This window comes from Schistosoma haematobium, chromosome 1, assembly GCF_000699445.3.
Source record: "Schistosoma haematobium chromosome 1, whole genome shotgun sequence".
NCBI classification, from domain to species: domain Eukaryota; kingdom Metazoa; phylum Platyhelminthes; class Trematoda; order Strigeidida; family Schistosomatidae; genus Schistosoma; species Schistosoma haematobium.
This window is the reverse complement of record NC_067196.1, coordinates 8,442,648-8,455,825: the sequence shown is the minus strand read 5'-3', so window position 1 is coordinate 8,455,825 and position 13,178 is coordinate 8,442,648. Positions and strand designations below refer to the sequence as shown.

The 13,178-nt window shown below is 34.3% G+C and overlaps 1 protein-coding gene across 1 annotated transcript in view; it reads right to left on the bottom strand.

Annotated features, from left to right (window-relative positions):
• The window catches only part of EML1 (Echinoderm microtubule-associated protein-like 1), a 74,282-nt gene that overhangs the window by 31,849 nt on the left and 29,255 nt on the right, over nt 1-13,178 (bottom strand). Inside the window, exons 7-9 of the mRNA XM_051209355.1 lie at nt 10,374-10,446; nt 4,290-4,391; nt 150-245 (exon numbers count right to left, since the gene is read on the bottom strand). Of these exons, the coding sequence (XP_051073059.1) occupies nt 150-245; nt 4,290-4,391; nt 10,374-10,446 (271 nt within the window). The remainder of the gene's footprint in view (nt 1-149; nt 246-4,289; nt 4,392-10,373; nt 10,447-13,178) is intronic.

The window sequence follows — 13,178 nt, the reverse complement described above, 5'->3', positions numbered from 1 at the left end:
ATGAATGGCTAGTACTGGAGGATACGACATACATATTGTACGCTGAAAATGTTCCAGATAACCTCCGTCGACACAAGTAATGAGGAGTATCTGAAGTATATTTATACACATATATAGCTTGGAAAATATGTAAATAATCAGTATCTTACTTTAGTTTCCGTTATTTTGCGACTTTTCTGCCAATCCCATATTGAAATTACATGATCTGTAGCTTCGTCAACTGCACATAATTTAACTCCGCTATCCTATAAAAGTAAATAGTTTAATTAACAAAACGATAAATAAATACAAGCCAACAACGATAATACACAGAATGAAACTGAATTAATACATCAATTTTTATTCACTCAACATGTTACTATTGGAAAACAAAGTAATGGACTGTATCCATGACGGAAGTTATTTGCAACAAACCCAAGGAATGTGATTCCTAGCACTTCTGGCTATTCTTTAGTTTATAAGTGTTGTGAAATGTGGTGTTCGAACGTTGATATTGATACGTAATTTGCCTATATATGAGACTAACCAGCTATTCGAATGAAAAGACTAAGATAGAGAAAAGAAGTTTATTAACTAAATCAATTCATTTATATGTGTATTCATTTATATAAACATATGTCTGTCTCTAAGAAAATTCAGCCAATAATGATGTATGTCTCATTCGTTGAAAATGAAAGATATTTCCTTTACTTATCTTTTAGCCGATTTATGATTGTCCCAATCTATCCATATGAATGCTATTTTCATTAAAGATTTCATATTTGACTGTATTAACATTTTTCATACAGGTGTATTGAAACTTTGTTACACTGAACTGTTCACAACAGTTCAAAATGAAATCTTTAGTGAAAATTACCTCTCTCATAAGCAGTATTCATCTATTAAATGAATGGTCGAAAAAAAGCTAGGAATTGCTACATTTAACATTATCTAATGAACATTGAAAACAATGAGAATAAGCTCAGATCATATCTGTTCCGTACAGTAACAAAATGATTTATAATTAGATTTCCAACAAGAGCAATTGGTTCAGTCAAGTGTTGTTCCAAGTTATGAAAAGTAATAAATAATCATTAGTCGAGTGAGGTTTTTTCCTTGTTCGAATGTTCAAGATTGTATTTTATAGAATTCAGTGCATAAGTTAAACATTCAAATTCTTCCATCCATCGAGCAACAGAAGTTTCAACAGATAGATAATGATAGTATTATTAGTTCGAACAGAACAAAGGTAGAAAAAAAAAATATATATATATATATATCGATGATAACATCCCACATTTTGATACCAAATAACTTGAATTCGAATGTCATGGGAAGCATCACAACTCCTCAAAGATTATAGGTACGCTTTAAGGACAGTTATCAATTAGCAGAAAACCTAACCCAAAGGTTTCAATTGCTTGTCTCTTAGCTCCAAACATATATATATATATATATATATATATATTCTCTCGTAGATAGATAACCATCGAAATTTCATCAAATTTGAGTAGACTTTTTATCACCGACTTGAAATCAGCTGGAAAATTATCAAAAACCAAGAAGCGATGGAATCACTGGTCTCAAGTCAAAGTTGTCATATTCACATATACATACATTTTAATTAAACGTAAAGATAAAACACAGATTACCATTACCATTATAATAAGTATCCAAGATAAGTTGCGCCACCAAATTAATAGAGGATGCAGCATATCCAACAACACTTAATTAAAACAATGATGTAACATCAAGGATAAATAAGAACTATTTAAATTCATTTTGTATTGTTTATTTGAATCTTCCCATTGATATTTAGGACTGTAATTGATCAGTCTCTTGTTAGCGTATGTGCATCCTTTACGGATTGCCTCGATATTGCCTTAAGTCGCAAACATTATAAATAAAGATTGATGGTGGCCAGCAGAGTAATCCAGGACGCGCGTTTAGTCCCATTTGGGACTCGTCATCTAGATGTACCTGCATTTCAGAGCTGATGTTCAATCCGGGACTCGAACCCAATAAGAAGAAACGCGCGTTCTGTATTACACTGCTAGCCACCACCGATCTTTGCTTAAGAATTATTTAGTATTTTTCTATGAGATGGTAAAACTTTAAAAAGAATTCAATCGTATTAATTATAAACCGAACAAAAATGAAATTAATTGATCATTACAAAGCATATCACTATCTATATTTACCACATGAATTATGAAGATTCTACTTGAATGAGTCGATTAAAACTGTAGTGGCTGGTACTATGTCAAGCCAACTTAGGCTACTATTCCAGCTTATGGACAGGCCAATATATTCATTCTTCTCAAGCCACTTTTGACTTCGTCAATCATTTACTTACTAACCCTGACTGTTTTTTAAATGATCATTTGTGTGTTAATTGCTTACCCTAGTCATTGTGTATGTAATTTATTTTTGTCTGAATATAAATATTGAGTCACGCTTGATTAAATCCGGTTGGCTCACTAGCCTTTTCCTCTGCACGTCACTTCGTTTCGTTTCGCTTCGCTTCCCTGATTGTATGTCCGGATCAATGTGTGCATAGTATACGTATTCAAAATCTATTTTCGTGTTTGGCTTATTTTATTCCGTTATTCTCCAATACGAATTAAGTCGATAAAAGCATACGAGGATCGGCGGTATGTATATTTCGATAACAATAAGCACACGATTTAACTGAAGTCAGATATAGGGTCACTAAAACTCTTCAGTTTGGTAATTTATTAACCTGTGATAAAACTTAGTAACTAAGTATATGTTCATGTAATCTAGACTAAATTAGACTTCATTTAACACTGTCGGGTTAGATAAATCAAAGTAGCAGAGTCTTAAACCTGAGATTAAGTGACAGCCTCTCTCTACCAAATAATACAACTAACCAATCAAACTCGACATTGACACACGTCCCATGTGTAAGGTCGTCTAGTGATATTATAGGTCAGTCTAAAACAGTTTAAATACAGAGGTGTTCGAATTTATGGTGAACTGCTCAAAAGCGAATGTCTGAACTCTTAATCTATTATCCCATTCTATGTTGGCCAATTGCTAATACTTAAAAAACACGGAGAAATAATGGTCAACAATTTCATTCATGATTATTATGATTCGACCAAACCTAAAACCAAACTGATCAGGCAAATATACGTAACTTTGACGATGTTGAATTGTGAAGCGAGAAATAAACAGGTAATGACAAATAATTGGAGCTATTTTAAGTCAGCTATCTCACTTAATTCCCTTATATCTTAGTTTGCTTATGATTGTATTTTTCTCATTTTTTGCGTGTTTTGGTCTTGTTAGTCAACCACTCATTCATGCGCCTTTTGAGTTAGTTTGGACCAGGAATGAATAGTCTAACAGTTCCCGCTCTCTCCCTCACCCTTTTCTGTTTGCCAACCTATCAAATCATAGGTCAGTGGTAGGATGGTTCTTTTCTTTCTGTCATCAAGGCCTTAGCCTTACAGTCACAAATCGAACTCACATGTTGCAAGTCTCGAGATCATACTGAGTCATCTATCGCATCGAAGATGTAGACTAGATCGAAACAACTCTCTCTTTCTGACTACATTCTAAAAACAGGCTAATGAGAAGACAAATTCATGACGTAACATTCACATAGATGTAAGTGCTTGTAGAATAAGTGAGCTCACTTCTACATGAATCAAGTAAGCGTCGATAATATTATTTATAGAACAATCAAAACTTAGCAGTTAAACCATCAAAAACAATACCAAAAAAAAGCATCCGTCCAACAATTTCACTTCTCTCTTCCCAATAAATCATTGAAATTACAGTAAACAGCTAATGTCACCAAATCAAAAGTTCCCATTCTTTCACCATTTAATCCAATATTGAAATTTTAAACAAATTAGAATAATATCAGAAGGGGTTTTGTGGATATTATAGTAATTTTACTAGTTGAGATCACGCGTTAGTTGAAGCTAAATCACCGTGGAAAACCTTGAAGTGCTGAATGGCCGTTTCGTCCTATTTTGGGACTCCTCAGAAGTGCGCATCCACGATCTCGTCCCCCGCGCTCGTTCGCGAGACAGGTGGGTCCTGGGTTCGAATTTCGCAGGGGGGCGAGATCGTGGATGCGCACTGCTGAGGAATTCCAAAATAGGACGAAACGACTGTCCAGCGCTTCCAAGTTTTCTATGGTGGTCTAGCTTCAACTGACCCATGATCTCAACCATTGAACTTAGGATAACAACGATAGATCATTTGTGTAGTCATAATAACAATAAAAATAACAAAAGAGAAAAAAAACAATAGAAAGTAATAAATTAACTAACCGTTTTTGAAAAGGACAAACAACATACTGAACGTTCAAATTCGCCTAAACCAATAATTTTCAGTGTTTTCAAATCGACTGAACTCCAAATTCGTACATGTGGCTAGATTTTTTTTGTTTGTAAATGATTTAAGGTAAAAACCGGAAGACAATTTTTTTTATTTTGTTAAAAGAAAAATAACGGATGTTAAAAGGTATAATTAATCATGTTGATGATCATGATGATACTACATTACCATTCCATATCAATATGGTTTTGTAAGTATAGCTTACTGATGGGAACAGTCGAAATAGTGATTTTTTTTTAGAATGGAGGTTTGTGGAGATTGTAATGATTGTAATAGTTGAATTCATGTGTCGACCACCATTGAAAACCTGGAAGAACTGGACGGACATTTTGTCCTAGTATGGGACTCCTTAGCAGTGCTCATCCACGATCCTTCCTCGCGAGATTTGAACCCAGGACGTTCGGTCTCGCGTGCGAACGCTTAACCTACCGGACCACTGAACCGGCATCCAATGGTGTTAATGTCTAGCCTCAACCAATCCATGAAGTTGCGTGACCATCTACCATTGTACTGAGGTAGACACCTGTTTCTACCCGACATGGATTCGTTTTTTTAATAATGTCAATTAAGTTAGTTACAAATCTTTTTACTGTTTCATTAGAATTTTCCTTTTTTTCCAAATGTTGTATATAATCTTTTATTCGAATTGAATTACTTCGATGATATTATACTTAATGTATTCGAGTTATATTTTAAGATGGATTGTTTCAATTCATTAAAAACCGATTTAAGTAGTAACTGTGTGTTTTTGCCTTTGTTAATCACATGACAATATCGAAAGCTATGATCTTGTACCTGTGTTAAGCTAATGATGAATCAACCAGAAATGGCAGTCTTGAAATGACTCTGAATACTCACTAGTCCTTCTCTACTAGCCCTTTCTACTGAGTCCAGAATACAATCACAAACTTCACTGTATGAATCGTATATTACAGATATACGTGGATTCTATTTAAACAGACCAGATCGCATCATACCACAAAATGGAAAAATATTATTATACGAAATCAAGCCAAAAACGTGGCTGTGAGTTTAGGATACTGTTGCTAATAAATTGGGAATAAATTAAGGATGATAAATCGTATAACAATGACATGTAAGTCAAATGGAAGCTTATGATAAAAGAAATACGAATATATATATATATATATATATATATATATATATATATATATAGTCTAGTTACTTAATAATTATACAACAACTATATTTATTTATTTGAACACACAAATATTGGTACGAAAGGGGCACTGAGTACATATGTGCCACACAAATCGCTTGATTTGTGTGTGGGCTGTGATACTGCTCAGGTGCCCAGACTGGAGCATGTGGTTTTCTTAGGAAGCCACACCCGGAGCCTTTAACCAGTAGGTTTGATCCAAAAGGCAACCGAGCAGCGTAAGGAGATGCAGTCCCATAGTATCCGATGACTAATAATTGGTTCATACGCCATTTGTACCCTCAGGATCCTGGAGCCCATGTACACCACTGGTTTGGAATCAGGGTTTTTCAACTTCCCTAGGTGAATCCTTTAAATCCACTAACCCGGTTAAAACGCCAGACATTTGCTTTTCGTCCTCCCAATTTCGTTAACAACATTACTGCCAATAACTATATACATATAATAAAAATCTAAAAATAATTCCTAAAAGTTACCGATAGCTTAATCTTCTTCAGATATAACGATAACAATATAGTTCATTCATTTTAATTTGATATAATTTGATTCTAATTAGTTCTAGTTTTAATTTGGTTATGTATTCTAATCTAACTGTTTGCTTTGTACGTTGATAGGTGTTTTTATCAGTCATTTTAAACTACTTGAAATTTTCATTGGATATTTGAAGAATTTCCTAACAAGGAGTAAGTCACATTATTTGAAGATGTTCATTTTATCATTATTATAATTACATTTTAATTTACAGTACCAATTTTTCAGTAGCTTATGATATATATAAGATTTCAATAAGAATAACTATCAGATTGTTAACATACTTGAATTAATGAGGCATCTGTGCTCTACTTATCATATATAGGATCGATAATGTTGAACGTATTAAAGAATTTCAATTTTAACGTAAGACTTAAGTTCATATTACCAACAAACACAATTGGATTTCAATTAAATGTATTTCATGTGTAAATGTATGATCATTTGTAATCTTATGAATGTGTTCTGTAGAGATTTTTCAATGCATCATTAGTTGTTAATGTCATACATTCCTGTTAGCTAGATAAATATTGAAGATCAAGAAAGCATAGGATACTTGTTTTTTGCTACTATGAGACCCCCCTGAATCATAGAATTCTAACTCAATGGTCTAAAAGTAATTCGTTCAACAAAAGATTTAAGAACGTTGAGTTCAATCTCAAGGAATAAGGTCTCTGATATTTACACCACTAAAACGTTCCACACATTGTTATGAAACAACAGACAAGTAGTCACTATTGTATCTTAATGGTTATATAGACTAAACTCTATCCGCGATGTAAAACATTTTCCTTAATAGATCTATTTCATTTCAACTACACTGATGACTTCTCGTATATCTTCTATTATGTCAATAAACAGTAGATTGATGAATTCATTACTATTGCATGAATGAATGAACATTTTAACATATATTTCTTTCTAATTCACTTCTATTTTAATATATAAATTCCTTGTCAATAATCAATTAAGAGATATAAGAGAGAGAACATTATGTTGTATTAATTTCACAACCCACATAATAAAAAAATAGTTACATTGTTTTCTCATCCATTTTTATCCGTTTCATGAGAGATATCATTATAAAGTATCATTCATTAAAAATAAACCGCATACAAAATTGTACTACAGTTGATTATCATTGAAAATAATTGAACAATAACCATATGTTGATATTTATGTAAACACATAAACATCAGTACAACGAGTCAACAAATATACGTGTGTCACATTTCATCATCCGATCTGTGTGTGAAGACAAAGATTCTGTTCGGGTGTCCAAACTGAATCAGATGGTTTGCATAGGAGACCAACCACTCCTCCGACCATTCATCTAGAGGACTAATTCATAAAGCAGTGGAACAACATTAGGAGGTCCAGTTCCATGGTAGTCGGTGACCAACAATAGGTTCACATGTCATTTGCTCCCTCAGGATCCTGGAATTCATGTGCATCATTGATTTGGAATCAGGATTTTCCAACTCGTCTAGGTGGATCCTCCATATCCACTAACCCAGTTAAGGCATCGGACATTCGCTTTTCATTCTCTCAATTTCGTAAACGAAAGTAATGTCGCGAGAAGGCAGTGAATAGGACTTCCGTGGTAGTGGCTGTTTGACGTAGCCTTATGAGAGCATTTCGAGAGGGAGAGCGGACTCACAAAGAAAACTAGAAATAGGTGGACTATGATATAGGCATAAGACGAAAAAATCTATAACTATTGGTTTGAGTTGTTTTGGTAGATAAAGACTATCTGATTAAGATTCACATACGATAATAATTACTGATTGTTAGAGATGTTGAGTGACATGGTCAAAAATCAGCCGGAGCGGTGAAGATGAACTTATTCATTTACTTTATGGTCCCAGATCTTGTGTTTTTAAAAAATATTTCATGCATTTTGTTCCACGATTTCATTATCCCTCGAACCAAATAGAATGCCTACTAATATCCTTATACTACGATTGGTACTAATCTTACTACTCCTGCCATCTTGATATTCATTTTTTATCCCATCTTACAGTGATATGATATGATAACTTGGTCTGATATGCATCTATACCAGGTTCTACGTTGCTTATGATTGACTAATAGACTGATTATATCATATCACAGACTGAGTGTAATGAGACTATAATATTCCAACTCAATGGTCTAAAGGCATAATGTTCTCAGCAAAGCACCAATGTTTCGGGTCTAACTTAATCAATAGATGTGTAGTATTGTGAAGTCCACAACTAGGGGAAAAAAAGTTGATTTAGTTTCAGTAGTTCGTTACTGGTCACAACAATTCAAAGTAACGAAAAAACATCTGAATTACCGATTAGATGAAACTTAAGGACCAACAGTAAACAAAGAAATTGACGAAAGACGAAAACTATGGAGGAGGATAAATTATTTAGATAACATTAAACAAAAATCATCAGTCATGGAGTAAGTAACAGGACCATTAAAATTTAACGAAAGAGAAACCATCATAATATAGAGACGGTCATGATCGAATGTAAGAGATAGAATTTAATTGGTAAGTTTTATGTCACAGATTAATCTCAGTTGGGGTATCAATGAAAACCAGAGAACACTGGACAGATGTTTCATCTAAGAATAAGACTTCTTGGCATTATCCACATCGCCAATAGGAGTCAAACGTAAGATCTTCAGATGTTGCAAAGAATACTTAACCATTAAAACCACAGGGTCAGCGTCCATCACTTCAGGATATGTCACGATGTTTATTTATTAAGTTCCATTGATGACTACTGCTTCACTTATGACATGTCTGAACCCTATGAATCATGAATACCAATCAAAACTTTATATATGTTTTGAAATCCTATATTCTCAGCATATTAAAAACATCAAATGATTACCGACAACACAATGTGACATAATTTTTGATTTGTACATTATCTATCTTTTCCTAATTATCTTCTGCACTTGTCAATATAAAATTATTTGACTAAAGAGGCGATTGCAAATACGCTATGTCGTTTGCTAATCGAATTATTTAACTGAGATTAATACACTGAATAGATGTTTGGGTTTTCATAGTCAAATACTCGTATCTTGTAATTAATAACCTGTTAGAGAAGATATACAACATGTTGCTAGGCAACTATAAATAATATATCAGTAACGATGACGATATCCAAAATATAGTTTAAGAAACTCTTTTCTTTAAAAAAAAAATTCAAAATTTCGGCCAAATACCATTTAATGTTGAATTTACAGTTTTCAGAATTTTTCACCATTTCGGTGAACAATTAACTGTACAGTCAGATATGACAGATCAGTCAGATGTGAGGATAATCATCCTGTTTCAGTATTTTATAAAGTTGTGATATCTAGAATTTTCAAGTATTCTTCTGTTCATTGGAAAGGCAAAAGTATAATTTACTGACGAACCACTCATATGTAAGATAACAACTATTGAAATTTTCTACTAAATTCAATATATGATGACGGAAAACTTGAAACTTATTAACAGCTAAGAAGGCGGAAGTTACTAGGTCGCTTAAAATTTCATAAACGTGACAAAAACTACACAATTAGGGACGAATCGGAGCAGTGATGGAAACCATCTCTTTTGATATTCAATAAAAGTGCGAAGTCCAACATTTTCCAGTATTTTCTCTGTTCACTTTGTGAATCAGAGATACATATAAGGACGTAATTTTCACTGGGAAATTGGAGTTAAACAGATTCCACAGATTACCGTATTTTACGAGGTATGTATGTCATGTAGTTATTTGTATTAAAAAAGAACAGAAATAATTCAGTTCATTAAGGATAAAAACGAAGTGTGCTTCAGTCCAAGTTCTTCCAGATGGAAATCAGAGTAATCGTAGTAAAATCAGTATCTCCAGTATTATATAAAAAAAGAGAATAGAGTGCAAAAGAACTCATGAGACTGAGAAATATGAAATCATTGTTGTTTTCTGAGGTCCGATTCGACTATAACACGTAGGCTGAGACATTAAGTAGATAAATCATTGACTTTTTTCAATAATTTGTCCCGTCTGTAATTTCACAACTAACGTTTGAGCTCCGCGATACACAGTGCAACACAACAATCAATGACCTTAAGAACTTATTTCATGCCAATGATCGTAGGTTGTACCTCCGATGTTACTCACCATTTCATAAAATGGGAAAAAGGTATTCTAGACATTTTATCCAATGATTATTTAGTGAATACGCTGTACTATTATATGAAACTCTACATATCTGACTTTATCGGCATTACACATTCTCCGTAATAGTATCACATAATTACAAACTGACAGAAGAAAAAAACACCACTCACTTTTCCAAACTGTTTATCATGTCCTGCAGACTGACCAGTAGCCACAGTAATACGATCAGGATGGATAGCAATGCTATATTCAAAGTAAAAATACAAGACGGAAATTGTATTCTACTCCTTTTTTGCTTACAACAAGTAACAATAAGTAAACAGAATGACTGTTCTGTTTATAGGTTTTTCCCGCTTAAAACTATATTTTGGCAACAAGCCAAGTCACAAAAACTCAGTCAAAAAGAAATGGAAGCTAAAAACTAGCTTCAAAGAAAAAACTATCCAGAAAAGAGGGAAATCATTTTTTCTACAACTTTAAACTAATCTATACATACTCAAGCAATAAAACATACTAGTAATGTGGAATTTCCTGCATGCAACAACACACTAGAAACTATGCTACATTACGTAAAAATAATTTATTATCAAAAAATAATAATAATGATGATAGTAATAAAATGCCATGGTACGGTAGGTGGTAGGGAGAGTCAGCTCTCTCGCTCGAAATGCTCTCATATGGCTGCGTCTATACACTGCCTTCTCGCGACATTACTTTCGTTTACGAAATTGAGAGAATGAAAAGCGAATGTCCGATGCCTTAACTGGGTTAGTGGATATGGAGGATCCACCTAGACGAGTTGGAAAATCCTGATTCCAAATCAATGATGCACATGAATTCCAGGATCCTGAGGGAGCAAATGACATGTGAACCTATTGTTGGTCACCGACTACCATGGAACTGGACCTCCTAATGTTGTTCCACTGCTTTATGAATTAGTCCTCTAGATGAATGGTCGGAGGAGTGGTTGGTCTCCTATGCAAACCATCTGATTCAGTTTGGACACCCGAACAGAATCTTTGTCTTCACACACAGATCGGATGATGAAATGTGACACACGTATATTTGTTGACTCGTTGTACTGATGTTTATGTGTTTAAATAATTAAATAATAATCGATTTTCTTAACCAAACAGGACGGAACAACAGATGATCAATGATGAGCCTATAATATATATAATGAACACATAATTAGTTATTCAAAAACGGAGTCATAGAGCAAATGTTTTCATACTCATTCGATCAATAGGATATTTTTTGTACAACTGTTAAGTATATCTTTTACAGCTTTTATACAATAAATCGTAACACAGTAGAATCTTGGATAAGTTGTTCAAAGTACTTGTATTATTCATGAATATTATTTTTTTTTATTATCTTAACAAATTCTGAAAAGTAACCGGAGACCCTAAAGCGTCTTATCAGTCAATCCAGTAACTTATTGAGGAATAAATATTTCAGTAACTCAATTTCCCTCCTGATATCACTATTCCATGGGACCCATTTTCATTCAATGAAGTCACCTTGACAAGTTTAATCAATTTATAATATCAGTTTATTTTCGATAAAGTTGTTTGATTATCTGAAAATGTTTCATCCAAGTTAGTAATTTACAACAAGAAATATATGGAATCTTAAAAGAAATAATACTTTTCGTGAGTTTTGATTTCGTGTTACTTAGTCCCATAGTAAGACTAACAACTATTGAGCAAACTAATCCCATCTATCAGTAGACCTAAATCTACGGTTTCATTCTGATTGTTACCAGACATTTAACATCAAAAAATAGTATATGCGTTATCGTAGTCATATAACAGGGGGTGGAAAATTGGAGAACTGCGAAAGCCCCCATCATCTAGAAGATACAGGTGTTTATTAATAGTTATCTACGCAAAATACTACGGACCCGTTGACCTGACACGATCAGCAACAACCTACTGTGGGTGGGAACAAACTAGATCCCAGATGAGGAAGAAATCAGGAAGAAGCGATGGAAATGGATAATACACGCATTAAGGAAATCACCTAACTGCGTCACAAGACAAGCCCTCACATGGAATCCTCAAGGTCAAAACAAGAGAGGAAGACCAAAGAACACATTACGCCGGCAAATGGACATAGACATGAGAAAAATGAACAAGAATTGGACGGAACTAGAAGAGAAGGCACAGGACAGAGTGGGTTGGAGAATGCTGGTCGGTGGCCTATGCTTCATTAGGAGTAACAGGCGTAAGTAAGTAAGTAAGTCAGATAACAGATTGGTTGCTGGAACTCGATTAGCACTAAGAACTAGATAAACATGGCATTCACCACTTTCCCAATGATCAATCAATACAAAGTCGAATATCCTAGGTACAATTATTTCGAATGACATTATTAAAAAAGATAATATAGTAGAACATGATTATTATGAAATTCCTTGTATATTTAGCGAAATAAACAAATATTTAAAATTTCACTGATTGAAATCATGAGTCAAGTGAAGCTAGACCACTATGGAAAACCTGAAAGCACTGGATGGCCCTTTCGTCCTAGTATGGGACTCCTCAGCAGTGCGCATCCACGATCCCGCACCCCACGGAATTGACTCAGGATTTCAATCTGTGAAATTTCTAAAATCTCCACAAACCCCTTCTGATTATAATCATCTGCTCACTAGTGACTGACTTCAAGAGATGCTCTTGGAGTTCTAGTGGGAAACCGTTACCAGTCGAGTTCAACCAGGTCTGTTGTGAGATATCAACTCACTGAAGACAATGGTGTACGGTGGAGCGACTTCATGGATTGGTTGAAGTTAGACATTAACACCATTGGATTACGGCTCAGTGGTCTAGTTGGTCAGGCGCTTGGCGCGAGACTGGTAGGTCCTAGGCTCGAACCTCGCGGGGTGCAGGATCGTGGATGTGCACTGCTGAGGAGTCCCATACTAGGATGAAACGGCCGTCCAGTGCTCCAAGGTTTTCCAGGGTGTTCTA